The 22847-nt window shown below is 39.2% G+C and overlaps 1 protein-coding gene across 9 annotated transcripts in view; it reads left to right on the forward strand.

Moving 5' to 3' along the window:
* CTBP1 (C-terminal binding protein 1) overlaps positions 1 to 22847 on the forward strand; it is a 256911-nt gene that overhangs the window by 204981 nt on the left and 29083 nt on the right. For 4 of the 9 annotated variants that reach the window (XM_065661068.1, XM_065661113.1, XM_065661059.1 and 1 more), the window contains one exon: positions 10740 to 10894. In XM_065661068.1, the coding sequence (XP_065517140.1) occupies positions 10740 to 10894 (155 nt within the window). Of the gene's footprint in view, positions 1 to 5312; positions 5401 to 7165; positions 7383 to 10739; positions 10895 to 15682; positions 15794 to 22847 lie in introns of those variants that run through there. The other 5 variants (XM_065661087.1, XM_065661051.1, XM_065661096.1 and 2 more) reach the window with 4 other exon arrangements.

The following is a 22847-nucleotide window of genomic DNA, read 5'->3' on the forward strand; positions in this document are numbered from 1 at the left end:
TTACTAGTTCAGTGGAAACAACTTCAAGCGTTCCAAACCCTTCTCTAAACTCCTTTAGTATGTGGTATGTGTGGGAAGAAATATTTTGCTTCTCATCAAGTCATGGGAATAACTCTCAATTTTAACTCTGTTTTTCAGTACAGCTTTAACTGTGATACTGGGACCACAGCCTTTGTAACTGAAACTCAAAACTCGAAGAGAAGCTCAGTTGAACAGCTCTCTTACATCATACGCTTTTATTATATTATGATTAAATGTAACATGATAACATAAACCCAGCTTTTGCCTTAAACTGCATGTTTTATTTGGCACTTCCACTGTTGTTACTGGCTCATTTTCAGTGAGCTTGTCATTTTTATACATCCTGTTTGCTTACCTTCAAAATGACCATCTTTTCAGAAAATCCTATTTATTTAAGCTTGGTTCAGCTGCTGAGGACCCTGGATGGGAGGTGCAGGACTTTGATTTCACCATGCTCCAAATTCTCTGTTTTACAACAAAACTGTTCTCTAGTTTGTAATCATCATCAACCATTTTCTTAATTGGCAGAGGACAGCAGAGGTCAGTGGCTGTGGGAGGAAACAAGAAGGAAGGCAGAAAAAGAGCTTTAAAGGAGCCCTTTGCAGCAGTTCAGTGTTTGCCAGAGTTGCTTTGGTTTTCAGAAGAACATAATGGAGTGTAACTCGTGAGGGCATTTATGAACCTTATTTACCAGAAACCTTAATACTGTGTTGAATTGACCCTTTCTAATTACACTGGTCTTAAAAGTGTGGTCTCTCTATGTATATATTTGGGGTTTAAGCAGTGTTTTAGCTGGATATCTTAAGAGGAAGTTTCTAGCTCACCTCCTTTCTTCCTGTCCATAAACAAGAGAGTCATAGTATTTTCCCCCTACACACTCTCTAAGGGTTGCTGACACATAGGAGCACTGTGATGTTCAGTTGAGAGGATGGTGAATCACATTAGATGCTTTCCTAAAATAATAATAATAAAAGAAGTTAAAAAGCAAATGAAGAGGACAGTGTTCTATATGTAAAATACTTCCGTACTGTTACTTTTAGTGTCATTTGAGTGTGTTCTTCTGACCTCAAAAAAAATGAAACCATGCGAAACTGATTTCGTTATCCAAGGCCCCACACTTGCTTATCTTCAGACTTTTTGATAAGGAAAATAAGGAGTGCCCCAGGTAATAGTTTAATGTTCTTGGGTCAAAGTACAGGTGTACTGTTAGAGAAATATCTTTCTGTGTTTGGGATCAGAATAAAGGAAGCCTTTGATGTTGGCTTCGTTCAGGTTATTGGGTTTCTTTCTCTGAGACAGCATCCTGTGCATCATCTATAAATATGAGAAAGGAAGCACAGAGAGTAGCCATTAGGCCAGGCTACATTCAGAAATCATATTCTGTAATAGATCCTTGGCAGTGTCTTTAAAACATTATATGAAATTAATACTCTGAAAGCAGTTGTATTCATAGTGCTAGAAAGTGGCGTTTTTTCCCAAACCGTACAGTGCAAGCAGTGGTTGAAAACAAAACCAGACCCTCCAAACATGATGCAATAAAATAACTTGCCGTAGGAGAAACATTTTTGGAGGAGAGAAAAAAGTTAGTTTTCTTCTTTTTTCCTTCATCGTTCAGATCCATAATATTTTACAGGCACGTAAAGAGTCGTTCCTTGAAGGTTTTACATTTTAATTTGACGTTACGTGGCTGTTCAGCTGTATCAAAATCACAGCCAAGATGCCAGTTCTGATAATATGATATAAAAAAGTAATGCTTGCATGCTTCTCTATATTGAATACATGGGTTAAAGAGTGAGGGTAAGGGCCACGGATGTGTTTTTCACTTCATATTTATTCTCAGTGCTGTACTTTGCAGCCCTGTTTAGCCAGTCCATTCTGGACTTGTGTTCTGTATCTAAAGTATTGTCCTCAAAATCTCCAGGACCGCTTCTTCCGTGGAAAGTGTTTTAGTAAGTCTTGGCATGATCTATATTGTTACTGGAATGGCTTGGGGAGTTAATCATTCTGCTCCTATTGCAATTGTTGAAGCAGATTGTTTTTCCAGTTCCTGTCAGCAGGAGTTTTCTGGCTTGTTTTTTTTTTTTTCTTTTAAAGTCACACCCACCAACCTATAAACTTTATGGGCTGAAATACAAGCTCGGTTGTATTTTAAACTACACTTTAGGGTGTGTGTGAAGGTGGATTCTTCCCTCAGTTGCCATTATGAGCCTACTGTGTAGTCGCTGTCTTGGGAGAAGATGAAAGTGGATGTGTATGTACTCTGACACACACTCAGCACATGGTGCATTGTGAGAATGTCTTTGGTGCAGGCCTGATTCATGCATTCAGTTCTGTATTTTAGAGATACTGCCTCATCAGTAACTGGGAAATCAATGTCCAGAGTTAGTTATGGTCAAATGTGGCTGGAGTGTCATCATTCTCAAACTGTTTTGACTCTTTATTTGTAGGTACTGTCCTGAGCTTCACTGTAGTGATTCCTCTAAGTTATGGAGTAGTTTGTGGCTTGTGTGGGCAGGGGCACTTCGAAGGCACCATAAAACGGGATAAGTAACAAACACTGGCAGCCTTAGGCAGCACTTCTCTGAAGCTGGGATTAATGGGAGTGTACCCTGCTAGGGCAGCTCGAACATCAGTGATTTATTTATCCATTCCCCCCTTTTTACTTATTGCTTAATAAAGCTAAAAATACTCGAAACAGTGAAGTATTTACATGGACAGGCACTGAAATGTTCGGTATTCAGGGAAAGCTCAGTCTGTTTTGCCTTTCTCTAGAATTAGCTGTCATTTAGAAACCAGCTTGTGTTCATCTTGGTACTTGAAAACAGCGTTTCTGCAACCCTGTTGTTTGTGTATGTTTTACTGCTGATGCTTAGGCTTTCTCAGTTTAGTACTTGATATAGTTGTTACTGAATATTGTCATTTGGTTTGCTTTTTAAATGGTGATAGACAATTAAAGCATTTTACAGTAATGCATTCTGCTATTACTGCTTCTTCTTTGACATAAATAGGTGTGATTCATTGTGTTCAGTTTTATTTTGAAAAGTGTTAGTTAAGATCAGTCCTAGCATGCTCTGAATATGTAATTTGAGTAGTTTTTTGACAGATGTGAAATACTTGCAGTTTTCATGTGGATATTTGAAGTACATGGGTAGTAATAGAAAATGTTGCCAGATGATTTTTGTTTCCCCTTAACAGAACTTCATTTCTGATCATATGCTTTCAAGATGTGCCTTGTGGGACCTTTGTTTTTTGTACCCTGACAAGCATTTAGGATTTTGTGTGTGCACTGACAGATGTTAGGCAAATAACAGCAGCATTAGATGTTTAAGAAAGAGTAGTTAGGGATCACTATCTAAAAACACAACAGAAACCCATATCCTCACAGTTGTCAGGCTCATACCTGAGAATTCAAGTTTACTTGCTACGTGAATATGGCAAAGTAATGAGGAATTATTCACTCTCAGGTTCCAGTAACATCAGGCAAAGGTGGGATTTTATAATTGGAAATCATTTGGTTTGTTTTGATTGTACCAAATGGAAAATTCAAGTAGGATAGTAGTTGCAAAATACTTTATGTTGAGGCGTTTGTGTTGCATGATGTAGCAATTGCTTGGATACCCAGGCTCAGTCCTCACAGGTGGTAAAATAATAATGGTATGTATGCATAGATCTAAGTATCTTGGCAGTCTATGGACCAGGGTGGGAATTAGAATCATAGGATCATACAATTACATTCTAGTGGTGTTGGGTTTATGTTTTCTGTAAGGGAATGAGCTGTGAATGTCCTGGAGAGTGGCTGGGTGTATTTCAATGTTCATAATTAGCAGGAGGATATAATGGGTGTGCCTGTTCTGCACATCTTTGGGTCAACACAGTGCCGGAAACCACTTGTATTTTTCTTGGTCTCTTGCAAATTAAAAAGAAAAGAAGGAAGATGACTTGTTTTTACTGAGTTCGGGTAAATGAAAAGCATAGACCGCAACAGTATTCATCAGCTGTTCTCTTGTGTAAAGTTCCAGTTTGCTTAGCATTAACCTCTGAGCCCTGGAGACCTTGATAGAAACAGAACATATGCTTGAAATAAAGCTTATGCTTAGTTTTCTCCTGTATGTGTATTGTTAAGTCCAGATCTTGTTCTTATGAAAATCAGTTTGGGGTTGTTCCTGTTAATTTCAAGACTTGCAGCAGGTTCCTAAAAATCTTTGGAAGCAAAGAAATCAAGTTGAATCTGCACAGTAATTCAGGCTTCTGAGGGTAGTGTCACCTTTTTGTACCTGCCCTTTGTTGGTGTTCTTTACTGAAAAATACTCTCCCCTCTTTCCGCCGTCCCACATCCCAAATCATGGGAGATTGCATCCTGCTTGTATTGAAGGTGGTGGCAAAAGCTGTTGGCTCTGATTCTGGTGGAATCAGGAGATTCTTGCAATGCATATTCAGCATCTAAATATGCTGAATGCCAATAGAGTGAAAGCTGGTAAACGCGCCTTTTTTTTTTTTCTTGCATCCATTTTACTGTTCCATGTACCTGCATTGATTTTGAAGTTTTTCTGCTTGACTGCTTTTAGAGTTTTGCTGTACCTTGAATCTTAAGTGTTGCTTGAATCTAAGTGTGCGCAAAACAATGAGGCTACCAAAAGGAAGTCTGATGTTTCAATATGCATGAGGTGTCAGAAACCTTCAGATAGGTTTCTGAAGTACGGCATTTCTGGGAATTTGAATAGTGCATATTGGCAAATCTAATTTGTAACAGCTTCTGTGTTCATGTTATGAGTGGGATATTTTTTGTTTGTTTTGACAACTCGTGCTTTACTTGAATTAATATTAGCATTTATTTTTTAAAAAACATGGAAATTTGTTGGAGGGCTTATGGTAAATCAGTGACAGCTCTCACCAAATTTACAGCCTAGGTAGGAGCAGAAAGGAAAGGTAAATGCCACAGGGGATTAGTCTCGCATTACGTGCATGAGACTGTAAATGAGTCGAATGCCCAACCTGTCATTTTCAGGTCTTGTGTTTGTAAATATTGATTAGATTCTTCAGTAGTTGGCATTTTGTTAGGAACTTAAATCACTTCCATGTTTTACACTGCATAAAGGAAGTTTGGTTGGACAGACTCTTTTAAACGGGCATTGTCAAGGGTGGTTTTCCTGCTTATTTAATTTTTGCACTTCTAAGAATCCCCACAGATGTCCTTTGCTGGGGATGCTGTCCCCCATTTCGTGTGCATATGGGTTTGTTGTTACAGGGTTACTGATGAGTGTTGTGCTTTTTGGCATTGATGTATTTTTCAGAAAAAAAGAATTGAAGCATTTGTTTTGAAAAAAGAAAAACATTTAAAGAATTACATGGACTTTGCAAACAGATTTAAGAAAATGAAAGGTAGGTCAAATTTTGGGCCTACAAACCTAACAATGTCCTGTACTTTTAGCATGTGTGCCTTATGAGACATTCCTGATCCTAATCATTCATCATAGAATCACAGGATAGTTAGGGCTGGAAAGGACCTTAACATCTTCCAGTTCCAATCCCCCTGCCATGGGCAGGGACACCTCCCACTAAACCATGTCACCCAAGGCTTCATCCAACCTGGCCTTGAACACTGCCAGGGATGGAGCATTTAACACTTCTCTGGCCAACCTGTTTCACTGCCTCACCACCCTCACAGTAAAGAACTTCTTCCTTATATCTAATCTGAACTTCCCGTTTAAGTTTTAACCCGTTACCCCTTGTCCTGTCACTGCAGTCCCTAATGAAGAGTCCCTCCCCAGCATCCTTATAAGCCCCCTTCATGTACTGGAAGGCTGCTATGAGCAGCCTTCTCTACTCCAGGCTGAATAGCCCCAAAGCAGAAAACTGTGCAAATGACATTGTTAACAGTGATTAATCTTAACAGCTTATCTTGCTGTATTTTGGTATGTTTTCTACTGCCAGCAAATGGTGACAGCCTAGGTGTAGATCTCTGCTGTTTGTGCAAGGTGATCACTTTAGTTACTGTCAGTTTGTAGCATAAAAGATTGTTTTAGGGCAGGTTTAGAATACAGTATGACAGGGGGAGCTTTCTTGTTCTCCAGTTGTGATTATGCCTCATGGTATTGACTTCAACTCTTCCCCTTTGGAGTGTAGAATGTGAAGATGCACCTATATTTCAGGAGCAATAGGAGGTGCAGGTAGAAAATAGCCCACTTAGGGTGGTTGTTTCCAGTTTCAAAGAACCTGTCTCATGCTAAGCTTGGTGTGGTAATTTGTTAAGTCCATGATGCCAGAGCTAGAGAGGTAATAATTCACAATCCTTCCTCTCCTGTTACAAAGCTGGATGATAGATTTGTTAATCCTTTTGTTGTGAGACCCATAGACAGTCAAAATGCTTGCTCACGGGGTTGGCTTCCTGTTGGGTTCTGCACCTGAAAACTGCCTTTTCAGCTTCCAGGATTTTTTTTTTTTTTCGTAAAAGCTGGACTAGAATCAGGTTTTAAGAGCAGCTGGTCCAAATTGCAGCTCTCTGTCCTGTTAGCTGCATGGTGAATCACTGCTGCGTGCAGACAGCTGCTCTGTCTGTGCACATTTATACCTGATATTACTTCAGAAGGATTCCAGCAGTCCCTGGCACTGTAGTTTTTACTGGGGCAAGAGCTTCACCACCAGATGATATCCATAATGTGGGGTGGAGGGGGAAACCCCCAAACTGGATTAGAGATGTCAGGGAAGCTTTGTTGTTTTTCTTAAATACATTTAGATAACGTTAAGGGCCTGACTTAGACCCAGCAAATTCAGAGTTAAGGCTTCTCACTACATCTCCGGTACTCACAGGAGCGCTTGGCTCTCCAGCATAGGTGGTGTTGGAGGTGACATGTTATCCTCATATCCCTGCTCACCTAGGCAATGTGCTGAGCAGTGCCAACTGTTCCAGGTACATCTGTTTACAATACACCTGCTGTCCTGAGCACATTGTGTCTTAACACTCCACTGCTTTCCCTGGAATGTTAATGGCCAGTGGCAGCACAGCACGTGTGGTGCAAAGCCAGCAGCAAAAGGGGGAAGGGTCCAGATGCAGTGAGAAGCTTTACCCTTTGAGTTGCCTGGCTTCTGTGAGCGCAAGTCAGACCCTTAATGTTGTTTTAATGTATTGTTTTTGTTTAATTTTTAGTAAAAGTTTGAACGCCACCCAGGCTACAGAGGTTGCAGTGGATAAGAAGTTTAAAAGCTTTGGTTCAAGATTACAGGAGGCTGCAAGAAAAATTAAAGACATGGAAATGAGGATGGAATGACAGGCTGCTATTTTGCCTCAGAATACTGAAGATTGTAAAGCATTGAGAAATCGAATTCATGACCCTGGCGATCAAGCTCAGATTAAGAAATGTCAGGTTGGTAGGGGTTCCTGAAAGTCTCAAGTTAGGATAAAACTGAGATTGTTTTCCCGTAACAAAGGTTCTAGGATGTGGGGGTGGATCGTATAATCTTTATCTGTGTTAAGTGAAATGCTATACTGTGCACTTAAATAAGCCAGCTAAGTGAAATTACTCTTTTTAATTAGTTTCACATTTGTGGTGTTTAGTGTCACTTTTGACCTGCTTGCAGTTATTTCTCTTCGGCACCAAGTTGCATGATCTACTGTTAATGCAGGCATGGAAAATACTGCTCTTAAATACACATTGCTTTATCCTGCCGCTCCAAGGGTCTGCTGCAAAGCCAAACAGCATGACATTGCTAGATAAGAAACTTGCAGAATGTATCCACATGGTGGAAAAAGTAGTTTTTTGTTTAAGGGGTTCTGATTCATAGCAGAACTGTGCCTTTCCAAACGCAGACTCTAAATAGTGACTGCCACCGTGGTGAAGTTACTGTGAGTTTACTTAAGTGTTGAGTTATTGTCTGCGATTCAGTGATATGGTATTTAGGCAGAAGGATTGTGCAACAGGAAGTCTATGCTCAAGTTCAGAGCAGATTTTGGCAAGCAAAGGTTCGTAAGGTTTTCGTGGTCAAGGTCACTGGATATATTCGAGTTCTGGGTACTTTATTAAAAGCCAGATTCTCTGGGGGAGGGTTTATGCTGCCAGTTGTTTTTCTGACTCTTGTTTCTATGTTTTGGGGCTCAGTCTGACATGCCACTTAGCGTCAGCATGAGCTGGGGCATCACTTAGCACCAACATGGGAGACGGGTAGCTTTGTGGAGATTGAGAGAGATACTAAGCCAAGGGGAAAATCAGACCACACCTATATGTATTTTAGAGAAATCATTATTTTAATAGGTTGTGTTTTGTGAGCCTCTATTCCATGGTTTTCTGCAAGAGCTCTAGCCAGAACAGTGTTTCTTAAAAGTGCCATTTTTTAATCTCATCATCTGTTATATGTTTGGACTATAAGCGGTCTTCTGTTGGCAGAGGTGCTTCAGGCATAGTAGTAAGGGGATCATGTGTGCCATATTTTTCCTCATTCATCTTCAATATATTCAGTATCAAAGTTCTGTTTTCTTTTTCTAATTCTGTTTTAGCTTTCAAGCTTTTTGCAGTCCTGGCTTTGCTGGACTGACAGTTTAGATGATGACCATAACATTTCAGTTGTAAAATGAGGACAATTATTCTGTGCAATATGAGTAGGGCTGGCAATGTCATTTTTACATTTTGCTTTGAGACATAATTGCATTTTATTAATGCTATTACATACGCTATTTTGAGAGAAACATGAACAAGTCTATAACATGCTTTATTTTAGGGTGTTTCTAAGTAAATTTAATGTGGGGTTTTATAATTAAGTTCCCATTAAAGGATAGTAATTCTCTGGATAACTGTGTAGCTTTCCATTGTCTATTCATGTAGTGTTTGTGTCCTGTACCGCATTATTAGTGTGTGGTTTATTTCCTAAAAATGACTGTATGAAGGTTATGTGGCTGTTGCTGGTTCAAACAGGTAACAGTAGCTAAGTTAGCAAGATGCTCAGCTTTAAAAAGCCTTCCATTTAATTTTGGTGGCTGGATATTATTGGCAGAACCTGTGTACCAGAAGTATATCTAAGCATGTCTGTCACAGTAGAGGTTTGATGGTTTTACAATGGAAAACAATTTTTAAGGATATTGTACCAATGGAAAACTTTGCTGGTGAATACTTTTCACATCTGAATGCTTCTCTGCTGTGGTGGGAGTCCTGCAGAGTCAGTCCATTGGCATCATCAGTTGTCAGGAGACACTGGGACTAAAACAGAATGGAACCAAATGTAGTGACTCTTGTTCTGTCTTCAAGTATAAAAACTCTTTGAATTGGTAAAGAACTTAAATGCTGGATTGTAGTGGGGCTGACTGATCATCCTGACTTTATTAGGGGTGGACATGAAAGTTTGGGGTTCAGGCTGAACAGTTAAGAGAGACCATGAGGGTCCCAGTGGGGAACTCACACACTCCTTCTGTCGACTTGTGCGTATCTCTTTTCCCAGCAGCTGTTTTTCTTCACCAGGTATCTTGTACAGCTGGGATTCTTGAATTTTCCATCTACTTAAAATGCAAATGACAATCTTTCAGGGCTTGCTTTTTGACAGAGGTCGGGGCTTAAGATGCAGAGTTTGCTTGTAGAAGATAGCAGGGGAGCCTCAGTCTTGTGCGTTAATGTTGAACTAACTTGTATTAGCAAGCAATAAGCAATGTCTTCAAATTCACACTGCAGCAAAAATATGTTGTTGGAATTTGCATACAAAAAATATGTAGCCTGCTTCAGTTTGCAGTGTTTAAAACTACTTACTTTAAAAGAGGAAAAAAGTAATGTACTTTATTCTTGGGTTTGCTTTTGCTTATCTCTTCAGGAAGTCCCTTTTTTTCCACCCACAGTCAACTACTTTTGTGTAAATGTAATGGTTTAATATTATTCCCTTGAGTACTTTTGTATATTTATAGCATCTATACTGGTAAAAAGATGCTCTCTAAATACCTTGTTATAAGGATTACTTTTCATTTTAAGACTCCGTAAAGAGGCTATAAAAGAAGTCTGCACTTTCAGCTGATTTTCCTTCCTTCAGATATTTAACCAGTATTTCTTTGTCACTCTACACTGTTCAGGCAGGATGTTGATTTAGGGAGAGACATGTTGAGAGTCCTCTGTGGTGGATTCAGTATGATGTGTTTGTTTGACTAAGCTATACAAAATTGTTTTGGAAACCCATTAAGTCTAAGCAGACCTGCACAGGTCAGCAGTTAGCCTGTCCACTTGGGCGCTGGATCTTCAGTAAATTAAACATTTTGCTGTTGCAGGCTTTTTTTTGTTTTTCCAGTTAAATTTTCGTCTCAGCAGATCATCATCATATATGTAAATTGAATATACAAATCCTCACTGAGTTGCTTATGATATTCCATAAGCCATACTCTTACAAGCCTGGACAAGATATTTCTCACTCTGTCTAGAGCTAACAAAAGGTGTGGAATCCAATCAAAACATAAACCGTGGATAAGATCACACAGACACTTCTTAATAGTGCAGTAAGGCTATATCTTTAAAAACAATTATTCCCTTGGTGGTTTTATCCATCCTCTGTTGTTCAACCTCCTGAACCTCCATGGCATTTGTTTCCTAGGTCTTCTTCGGTTTGGTTGATTGCTGACTGTAAACTTGTTCCTGTTTTACTAGCTTCAGTCCTTCAAATCTTTTTCTGCCATCAGAATAAACAGACTAGGTATAACCTATGTTTTCTTTATTACATTGTCATGGCTTGAATAACAAGTCTTCTCTGTTCCTTTGTAGGCATTCGACCTCCGATCATGAATGGGCCCATGCACCCGCGCCCTTTGGTAGCATTGCTGGATGGCAGGGATTGTACAGTAGAAATGCCTATTCTGAAGGATGTAGCCACAGTGGCATTTTGTGATGCTCAATCTACACAAGAAATTCATGAAAAGGTAATATTTAGAGGTATAATTGAGATGTTTTAAAAAATGTATGTATTTTAATTATTATGAATAGATACAGTGTTGTTCTGTTAACTAGGACTGTGTTTAGCTATTGTGTTTTAGTGAATGGTTGATTACCTTGAGTTACTGGTCATTTCTGGTAAGTGGAGAAGCATGATGGTAAGTCAAAGATGAAAATGTGTTGAACTTTCCTTTTGTGCAGTGGATCTTTGGTTGGATGTTGTCCATATGTTTGCCTACTGACTTAAGAGTTGTAGAGAATTACCACTGGGAAAATTATATTGTTACATGATATTTTGCAATGCTTCTTGGAAACACTGTTGCTCAGGCTTCAGCTGAAAAGCCAAATCCCAGTGTTGGACTGGTTCTGTGAGAAACTTTCAGACTTCTTTGTCTAGCCACGGAATTGTGCAAATTGGGTTACAAGGCCTTGTGCACTGAGAATTGACGCTGCAAGAGAGTTTCAAAACAAATGCTAACCCCAAATTTATTTAGAAAATTAATTATAAATGTATTCTAACTGTATGTTATTCCAGTGGTTCCGCTTCACCCTTCAGGATGGCTTGGGAGCTGTAAAACAACTGGTGGCTCTTAATGTTGTCAAAGGTTTTCCCACTCATAGAGGGATACCCATTTTTCCTGACGATAGCTGAGGGAGCCAGCTGGCCCATACACCTACACTTGCTCTTCAGAGCCTTCTTTGAGCATGAAGTCCTCATGTCTACCCCAAATCCCTGCTGCCTTTCAGACAGCATATAGCACCTTTTCGCATCCATATTTGCATAGAGGTAGAATTGCTTTCAGTGAACTTGTTGGCTAACAGAGTAAGCCTCAAATGCCAAATATTCCCTCACCTGGTAAAGCCTGAAACCAAACCTTACAGCTTCTGTGGAGGTAATAAATGTGCCCAGTGCAGAGGAAGACAATGAGGGGGCTCTTCAACAGGGATTTATTTTGTTCTTCAGCAGAGTTCTAGGATAGACAAGTGCAGATGAGTCTTAACTTAAAGGCTTATTAGGCAAGTGTCTGTATCCACGTTGTACATATGGTACTGTGGACTGTTTTGAGTGTGGTTTGGGTGTTAAGGAGTTGTATCAGCTGAACCGAATTGCCCCAGTGTTCCTGTTCCTCTACCGATACCTTGTTAGACTTGTCCTCTGCTAATTATAGCAGCACTTGGGTCTGTGACAGGTTTTCAGAAGCTTTTCGCTATTTTAAGTTCATAATTGGTTTAATTGTTTATTTACTTTTCATGTTCTTGTAATATATGGCATTGTTAAACATGTTTAAGTCTCTGTATGTGATGAAAGGTTGAATCTTTTCTTTGATGGCTTTCTTACAAAGCCAGCTATTTGAAAATAATGCTAATACCAACTTCCCTTCTGTTATCAGGTAAATAAATCTCATTTTCTGTAGCCCATTTCATGTTAGCCTCTTCCTGGTGAGAATCCATCAACTGCCTATTCACCTTGTCATTTCTTTAAAAAAATATTTTTATTCTGGGGAAAAAAAAAAGCCAACAAACATTGTTATTGTTAAAACCTATAAAAGATGTAAGTGGTAGGGTTTGTTTTTTTTCCCCCTCTGTTGTTTTTTTTTCCTTCTTTTTTAAACAGTGAAGACAGGCTGAGAAAGTTGGGGCTCTTCAGCCTGGAGAAGAGAAGCTGCATGGAGACCTCAGGGGGCAGCTTTCAGTATCCGAAGGGAGCTACAGGGATGCTGGGGAGGGACTCTTCGTCGGGGACTGTAACAATAGGACAAGGAGTGATGGGTTCAAACTGAAACAGGGGAAGTTCAGGTTAGATATAAGGAAGAAGTTCTTTAATGTGAGGGTGGTGAGGCAGTGAAACAGGTTGCCCAGAGAAGTGTTAAATGCTCCATCCCTGTCAGTGTTCAAGGCCAGGTTGGACAGAGCCTTGGGTGACATGGTCTAGTGTGAGGTGTCCCTGCCCGTGGCAGGAGGGTTGGAACTGACTGATCTTAAAGTCCTTTCCATCCTAAACCATTCTATAAAGGGTTTATGCTATATCAACACAGCAAACTAGAACTGATGATTCTCATGGTTCAGGCAAGCACAAGAGAGAAGTCCCTTTTCCTGAAGTCTTGTGTGTAGTTCCTTGGTGGATCTCTCTGCAGACTGTCAGGTTTGCTGTCTCACCCTGCTGCCTCCATCTCCACACAGGAATTGCCTGTCATCAGAGCAGTAGTCAGGAATGGTATTTAAGGTTGTTTTCTGCTGCATCAGTACTAGCTTGAAATCACTTCCTTGATTTGCTCAGCTGTGTTTTAGATAGAATAAAATTCTAATGTGAATAGAAAAATGGGAAAATTGCTCCTACTAGGAAATAACCAGCATTTCAAATGCCCTTTTCCTAAGTTCATTAGTTGTTTGTCACAGGATAGTTAGAACTATTAATTTTAGATGATACTTGAATTATGGAGCTAAATACAAAGTTGGAAATACTGTAGTTCTGATCTCATGGTTTTGTTTCAATGTGTTTATACTGTCATATAGAAGACCATCTTACAGTTGGATGGTCAATGGGATAGCATCAAACCTTGAACTTCTAATTTGTTGTGACATTCTGTTTTGAAACAGTAAGTTTTTACCAAAACCTAGTGCTAATTTCAATCTTCTCTTCAACATCTGTTGAAAACAAGACCAGTGGTTTTGCTGTGCAGCCAGCTTAGAGTATTCAGTATTGTGATAGTGAATGACAGCCTAATAGTAACTTACCTGAGAAAAATGCAAAGCAGTGAAAACTTCCTTGACTTCACTGGTTGTTGGAAGTGCAGAGATATGGATACTGGAAGGTTTGTGTGGCTTTTCTTTCTTTGTTGTATCAAATGATTATTTTTTAAGCTTCAAAGACAGTAATAATCTAAGTATAATACTTAATTTCTAAATTTAGAGAAATATTCAATCCAGGCTTTTTTATCTCAATACCATTTTATCTTTCTATGTTTCGAGAATGAAAATGTAATATAATGCCTTATTTCTTTGTATTTCTTTTTAATTATGTTGAAAAATGCATTGATCTTACTCATTTCCTGTCTCACACCACTGTCAGAAGTTTAATACATAAAATAATAGCTGGATTCCATTTGCAAGGTCTAAATAACACATGGAGAATAAGTTATATAAATGTTGTTCCACTTTTTTTACTAGATAATGCCAGGTTGCTCTTCAGGTGAACACTAATATGGGCAACTGTGCCACCTCTGTAACTTTATGCTTTGCTTACTGAAATAAACAGCATTTACTTCTCAGCATCAAGACTGGGGAATTCCCGTATGACACAAATGCCTGCCTTACGAACTCTTAATATTTTCCTGTAATCAGGGGTGTGGTAGATGAATTCAGATCTTGAGACTGAAAGTCAGTGTGTGTGTCTCAAACTGTAGCTTTGGAAAAACATACAGGTAAGTAGTAACCTATTCTTGATCTTCACAAGAGTGTCGTAGTTAGTGGATTGTACTAAAGCTTGCATCCTCTGCTTTTTATTCTACCAAATAATAAATTCTCAGAATGCTCAGTAATATATCTGGAAACTATATTTTCACTAGCTGCCAACGCATTGCCGTTACACAGAGTTTAACTGGTCCAAAGGGTGATGCAGTCTTAAAATGTTTGGATTGGCAAAATACACAAACTGATCTGCCTTGTAATAAATTTCTGTAACAAAACCCACAAACCTTCATTCATTATCATGGAATCATACAATAGTTAAGGTTGAAAGGACCTTAAGATCATCCAGCTCCAACCCCCTTGCGTGGGCAGGGACACCTCACACTAAACCATCTCACCCAAAGCTCTGTCCAGCCTGGCCTTGAACACTGCCAGGGATGGAGCATTTACCACTTCTTTGGGCAACCCATTCCAGTGCCTCACCACCCTCACAGTAAAGAACTTCTTCCTTATATCCAATCTAAACTTCCCCTGTTTAAGTTTTAACCCGTTACCCCTTGTCCTGTCACTACAGTCCCTAATGAAGAGTCCTTCCCCGGCATCCCTATAGCCCCCCTTCATATACTGGAAGGCTGCTATGAGGTCTCCACGCAGCCTTCTCTTCTGCAGGCTGAACAGCCCCAACTTTCTCAGCCTGTCTTCATACGGGAGGTGCTTCAGTCCCCTGATCATCCTCATGGCCCTCCTCTGGACTTGTTCCAGCAGTTCCATGTCCTTTTTATGTTGAGGACACCAGAACTGCACACAATGCTCCAGGTGAGGTCTCAGGAGAGCAGCGTAGAGGGGCAGGATCAGCTCCTTCAACCTGCTGGTCACGCTGCTTTTGATACAGCCCCGGATACGGTTGGCTTTCTGGGCTGTGAGCGCACACTGAAGCCAGCTCATGTTCAGTTTGTCATCGACCAACACCCCTAGTCCTTCTTCTTACTGTGTTACTTTAACATAAACTGGGAGATCAGTTTCCTGAAGTTGTTGAGCGCTTTTCAGATTTCTATGTGAAAAGTTTTCATCTGTTGTCAAAAATGATATTTTCCACGCATCTTTAGAGTTATGCTAGAGAAATACCTGCGTATTAGTAGTGCTTGTGTAATGCCTTAGTTGGGAGATATATATGTATATATAGTTCGTGTATAATGCCTTATATTTAAAAAATGTAAAATTGTTTTGAGGAAAAGTTTCAAAACTAGAAATTAATAATAATAGAAGTTAATACTACGTATTTAAAGCAGTATATAAGATGTTCATGTATTTATGAATGCCCATTCCTGGCCATACTAAACAATGTTGTCCTGTTAATTAAAATACAGATTTTGATAAAGGATGTTAATTTGCAAAAGCCTGTTCCCCATTGTGAAAGAAGAGATGACTGAAAATCAGGAAAAGGTTTAGTCTTGAGAAGAGCTTGCTGAAAGCAGAAGGTGAAATTTAGTTTTTCTTCCATATATTTCTTGTCTTTAAGAAGAGATGCTGAATGCGACAGGGTGGAAGATACATTTAGACAGCCTGTAGTTGCAGGAGGAAGGGCAGAGACTGGGAAATTCAGGACTGGGTTTGAAAGAGGTGATTGACATTGATACACATACATGGTTGTCTGTAGAGGAATGTAGTGGGGAAAAAAAGACATGAATTAAGAATCGAATAAGGAGGAAAGTAGTGAAAGACTGCGAAAGGATGGCTGGGAAAGTAAGAACTGATGTAAACTCAGCTTGTGCAATTGGGCAGCCTTCATCATAGGATTGTGAGGAGTTGGCATTGGAGGAATAAGCATTTTAGAATCCAGAGAAGGGATTTCTGCTGCTCATGAGAAGGTTTCAGGGACAGGTGATGTTTTAAAATACTGGTTTCAGAATGGCCAGGGAACAGAAGTAGAGTGGGAATGGGGAATCTGTAGTGGTTTATGAGAGCAAAGCACAAGCTAGGTAATTTTTCATAGAGAAATAAGGAGGCTAAGAGATAGTAACATACAGAAAGGAGGAAAGGAAGCGAGGGTTTGAATGCCATTTCTATTTGGGGTCAAAAGCAGCAAACGCTGTTACGCATTAGCATGTATGCTAATTAAAGAAGGTTTACGCCAAATTGGGTAAAACCTGAGTTGCAGTTCTGTAGCAGTTCCCTTATGCCAAAGAGTTCATTTATCATTCTCTTTTTATGGCTGAGGAAGTATGGAAAATAAGTAACTTTGTTTAAAGGCAGAAGTACATGATCATGTGTATTAGAACTTGTTTCATCTCAGGTCAAAGCGTTCATTTCCCATACTGCTGCTTTGGAGGACAAGTTGGATGGAGAAGGTACATTTCCTTCCTTTTGAAAATCAGGCTTACAGTGCTTGAGTGAACACTGACATTTACTGAGCATGACCCAGGGTTTGAAGTAACTCTGTAGTTAGAGGGCATTTGTAACCCTTCTTCAGAAATGACTCGTGTAAGGTTTTACTGATTATACTATCTTCCCCTCACCCACCTTAGAAAAAGCAGTTTGTTTTCAAGCTAGTCTGAAGGGCTGCAACAGACATGTTTATCCTTTGCTTTCAAGTTCTGTTTTATTCTGCATGTTGAGTATGGCTGGATGAAGTTGAGCATTATGTTTGTGAGACTGTATCATGGGATAACTGGGTTCACTGGATCGTATCAGGAAACTTACGTCATTTAGGGCAAAATGTACTTTAAGATTTTGGTGGTTAAATTTCTTTCTTAGAGATTGCATTACTGTCAATAACAGTTACCCACTGTGTTTAAAGTGCTTTTTGTTTTACAATTGATCCATGCGTAAATCAGTCTTCTTGGTGACTTTCAAATGTACATGGTATTTTGGTTTGTTCTGCCAAAAATGCAGGTGCTCATCCAAAATAAATGATCAAAAATTATTAGCTTGCTTCCATTTTCATTTCAGGTTGATTTGCTTTTTCTCACTGCCTCATGCCCTTTTGTCTCTCCCTGTCTTTTCCTCTTCAATCCCTCTTTCAGTGCCATTCACATTTTCCTGGCTTCTTGGCAGTCTACCCAAGCACTTCTGACAGTATTGTTCTTTCTACTTCTGTACCTTTGAAGGCATCACAGTCTCAAGCACACCCTTGACATCTTTGTGTTGCCTAAGGTCTTTGGAGTTAAAAGCCTTTACTCTTTGGGCTTCCTGACTTGTACTGTGCACTGTGTAGCTCCAAAGGGATAAATATAACTGTAATATGCAAGATCTGGTAATAGGCTCAACCAAGCAGAGAGAAAATAAAGTGATTCTTGCAAACCTAAATGAAAAAGAAGCTCAGCTGATTATGAAGGAACTTTAAACAAAACTTACATTCTCAAAGAATACAGATTGAAAGGGAGCTGCCTTGTTCTGAACAGTAATGTATACTTGGGAGTAAGTTGTCACCTCGGACCTGATCCAGAAAGGCTGGCAAGAAGTTTGTTTGAAGCCGTGTACATTTTCTCATTCTCTTTTTTCCTGTAATTATGTGGTTTCCTACATCTTGTCTCAAATCAGCTAGAAGAAAAAAGGGGTGTGGTTTTGGCTGGATTTACTGCTTCATGTAGATACCCCGTTCACCAGAACATTAAAGAGAATAAATAGGTTACTTGGTTGGAAGTGGGGAAAATCGTCTCGTAAACCTGTGCTTCAGTCTGACAAGTAATTAAGTAAGACTGTATCATATCCCTTGACTCCTGTTATAAAAAGCACAAAATAATCTTCACAGGGATACTACATTTCCATATTTTTAGTTTAAGTTAAAAACAGTTAAAAGCTGAACTTCCTATTCTGTGGTGTAGGACTTGGAATTATTCAGTCATGCTTTTACACAGGAATTAAATGTACAAACAGCTCCAGTCATTACAGTTTTATCTAAGACTGTTTCAAAGAAGAGCTGAAGAGCTTTCATAATGCAACAAATGTTTTGAAACTGATTACAAACAAATCAAGAATGGTGCTGTTGTTCAGCTGAGTCTTTGATTAGTTTCTATTATATCAGTGGCTAACTAAGATAATTCTTCCAGCTTCAGAGCCTTCTTTGTTTAGCAGTAAAGCTGCAATCTTGCATTGTGCCATCAGTGCTGTTTATATTCATGATGCAGTTGCAGCATTTTAGTTCTTCCATCAAAATTAAATTCTCAAAGGGTATAGATCAAAAGGAAGCTGCCTTTTTGTGAACAGTAATGTATACTTGTCACCTGTATGTTGTCACCTCAGATCTGATCCAGACCCTTGTAAATGTATGGAAACTGAATGAGCCTTGCATCAGATTCTTTCTGAAAGACTTTGAAAAAATTAAGAAAAAGGAAATCCTAAAAACTTTTGTTACGTCTCATTGTACAATGAGCTAAGTTAACGCAGAGCCATCACAGTAAGGATGTATACAAAATCAGTATTTGTGTTCAATGACCCTTGTGCCAACATCTGTTCGATTTGCCTGTGGCACTATTACAGGTCAAGTGCAGCATTACAGGAAGGGGCAGGCTGCCAGTGCCTCCTCTGAACTCATACGCTTTAAAAAGCAGAATGAAAGTGCTGCTTTACCCAGCAAGCAGCATATATCAATTTTACAGACAAATTAGATTCTAATACAGTTGGTTATCAAATTCCTTTTCCTTTCATTTCCAAATAGCAGGTTCTACTAAGGACCATTTGGGCTTGAAAATTGCTGGTGATGATTAACAGGTTTTTTGGGACAGAGTTGTGTGTGTTGATGCATTGTCATCAGTGACTTTCATGCCATAACGATCCTTTGGTCTAGCTGTTCAATCCATCAGATAGACTTGAACTGAAATGGAACACAGATCAGTCTTATTAATAGAACAGACAAGGTAACACACAGAAGGCCTGTTAAATATTTTTCATTAAAGTCTTTTATTTAGTAAAAGTGTTTTCAGAGCCTATAGTCTCAAACTGACTGCTGGCATTAAAGTGCAGATAAATCCTGGGTTTGAATGACTGGTTTCAATATAGTTTTTAAAAGGAAGCTTGCTATAGGCTAGGCATGTTATTTCTGAAGTTGTGTGTGTGTGTTTGTATGTATATGTGTTTATTTTTCAATAGTAGCTATTTCTAGTCTTTTTTAAATATATGTATCATGTATATGTGTATGTGGTTTATACAGCGTGTCGATGTACAGGGATTTAGAGTGTTTTCAGGAGCTTTCAAGTAAGCTTTACTTATGTTGATATGAAATATTTATATTTGTATATATTTGTAGAGTATAAATGTGAGTATTAATTATTTAGTGTCTACACTAAAGATACAAGACAGTATCTTGGCTGAATAAAGTGCGTATCATGAAGTGGATAGGTTACTGGCAGCACTGTGGGTCATAGGAACCTAACATTGAGCTGATAGTCTTGTAAAGTGAAATGGGAACTCATAAAAAGCAGCACAAACCATCAGAGGTTTGGAGACCTACTAAACACCATGTGAGCACAGTGGCTTTTCTTTTGCATTTTAATGGCATTAGTTTCATGTGGACCCTTTGTTATGTTGTAGTGAGGCTTTGAGAGCAGCCTTCCCCTTGTTGATCACAAGTTTGATGTGCGTCTGCTTCTTGTAAGTGAAATATTGCAGAGGCTACTCCATTTAGGTATAGGGTTTTTTTTACCCAAATATGCAAAATATCTTGGGTGCTTTGGTGACAATGCAACATACTTTTTGGAGATGACGTACAGATTCCAAGTCCAAAAAATGCAGTTGCTAGAACCAGGTGAAATATTGTGATCATTTTCTACTGATGATTTTCTAGAAGTATTTTTTTCATAAATTATGATACCGTGTCATATTCAAGATGTAATTTATAAATATGTTCTGTCTCTGCATTGAAGGAATTTGGCAGTTTACATACTGGGTTATGTTTCTATATTCTAGATTTGATCCATATGCTTCTGAGTTCAGTTTCTCATAGAAATCACAGAATGGTTTGAGTTGGAAGGGACCTTAAAGGTCATCTAGTAGAAATCTAGTTTCACTACTAGAAATCTAGTGGTGTGTCTTTAGATCACCAAAGAGGGGGCCTTGCTGTTGTGATACGTTTATGCTTTTTTTGTAAAAATAAGATGTTCTTCCCCAAATTATACGAGGCAGTGGTGTTGCAGTGGTGACTATGCGATGTTTGGCATTATGGCTGAAATAACCTGGTGCTGAAATGAGGTAAAAAAAAAAACAGGAAGATGTTTAAAAAGGATTTCAACCTTCAGTATTCACTCCTTGAGATATGTTGAATTCTTTGAAATAGAGATGTGTCATACGGTCTCTTAAGAGCCTTGGTCTCATATGTCTACTACAGTGTCATATGGTCTCTTAAGAGCCTTGGAGACCTAGTGTGGCGTGAAAGCAGAGTAGTCATTTTGAGGTTGAATGGTAGCAAGACCTGTCTGAGCATCTGTGATTGGAAAGGATGTCAGCTCACTGCAGAGTGTATGAAAAAGACTTTCAACAAGCAGTGTGCTTCACCTGGAAGTAAGTCTGAAGGAACAGAAATGATGCAAATGAGTCACAGAAGGCAGCCAACTCATGTCCCGTGTTTAAACTTTTATCTTGAATTCTTTCTTCCCCAAAAGCACAGTTGTAGTGGGATGAAAGCAGGAAGGGCCATTGAAGGCACACAGCAAACTTTGCTTCTTCCCTATCACATTTTGCCTGTGGCCTTTCCTGGCAAGAGATCATGAAGGGGTCTTGTCTGACTGCCACAGGTTTGGGCTCATTTGAACTTTGTGTTGCTTGTTAAGTATGTTATCTCACTCAAACTGACATGAGTTGGCATCTTTGCAATAAAATTGTACTATTGGTGAATGTTGTATCAGCCAAGTTACGGAAAACGATGGAAAAACCCCAGATATTATCCCTGTTTCTCTCATGAATCTGCCACTGCGTGTGCTTCTGTAAGTAATCAGTAAATGACTCCTATGCACAGTTACTTCTTTTCTAAAGGGTATTTCATTTTCCAGGACTGTTCACATTTATGCTGGATTTCAGTTTCATATGTTATACTTGGATTTAGGTCAAGTTTTGATTTTACTCACTGACAAGCTTGTCAAACTTCACTGTGTGCATTTAGTATATGTAATGACTTGGAATATCATAAGTACAAATAATTCCACAATACAGGAACTTTCACTATTTGCTTTTTAAATCTGCAAGTGGCATTGAGAAACATTCAGCACTGATGAATGTTTCTAACTTCACATTTTCAGCTGTTATTTTCTGCCTTTTTGGCATGCTTAAATCTCATGGCCAGTTGCAAAAAAACAAGTAGGATTTAATTCTCAAATTAATGTAAAATAATACACAGTTGCAGAATATTACATTTTTGGCAGTGGATTTCCTTGCTGAGTTGTGCATAATCCTAGGAGAGCCTCAAACACTGAAAGGACAATCTAAAAGATTTGTCATTTACATCTGTTTGTTCCATATCCCACATGATGGGTAAATAACTGTGTGTGGAAATGGCTATTACCAGTGTTAAGCCGTAGTTGAGAAATGTTTTTTCCTTTTATTGAGTGCATTCACAACCCTTCCAGTACTTTCCTGTTTCCTCCTGGTGCCAAGCCATAACCTAGATGGGCTCAAAATGTAGTGTAATGGGTCCAGACTGGTGCTCTTAGAGTCCAAATTTGCCTGGCTGAGTTAATAAAATATGTATGATTATGAAGTGAAAAGCTGCCTCCCAAATGAAACACTCTGATTTTAAAACACAAATGTCTGAGCCACTTCAGCTGTCTTTAGCTGTTGTTGATTGCAGTCCTTAAAGGAATGCAGTCCTTAAAACAGTTCTCTGTTTTGCAGACACAAAACCACATGCACCATTTGGGTTTTCCAGGCTGGAAGAGGAGAGTCTGGCTGTCATAGGAGCCTTAGGTGTGTCTGTGTGAGCCCTACGCTGCTTCAGTTTTTGCTTCAGACAACTATATAGATGTTTTCTCCTGCATCGCGGACATTTTAGAGCAACTTTGGAGGAACAGGAGGAGATGTATGTGATAGAGTGGAGGACATGTCAAAGTGGAGAGAACCAGGATGTCATAAAGAACTTGAGGACCTAGAGGCTCGAAGTAATAAGTGCTGTGGCTTGGAGGGAGAAGTCCTACAAGAAAATTGGGAAGTGTGAAACACATGCTTCAGGGAGAAGGATCTGCTGGATTTGTGTGTTTGTCAAAGGATGTGATGGTGGCCATGCAGAAATGTCACAAATCATGTTGAGACTTCATTAGAATGAGGTTTTGAGTACATGCACTGCTGCTGACCATGCTAGTGTTGGTGTAAGACTGTGGAGGGAGATCTTAGTAGTACGTGGGGTGCAGTTGTGTGTCACCCACTGAAGAACTGAGATTAGACTTGTATGAGCACAGTGGGAAAGTGTTAAATTTGATCAAAGGGGTAGAAGGGCATCATCCTAGGCAGGAGTGGAAGGACTAGGTTTATGAAGTCTAGTCAAACAAATGCTGAGAGGGCTACAATCATCTGTAAATACATTTGGATTGTAAACACTAGGGAGAAAAA

Source organism: Lathamus discolor, chromosome 1, assembly GCF_037157495.1.
Source record: "Lathamus discolor isolate bLatDis1 chromosome 1, bLatDis1.hap1, whole genome shotgun sequence".
Classification (NCBI taxonomy): domain Eukaryota; kingdom Metazoa; phylum Chordata; class Aves; order Psittaciformes; family Psittacidae; genus Lathamus; species Lathamus discolor.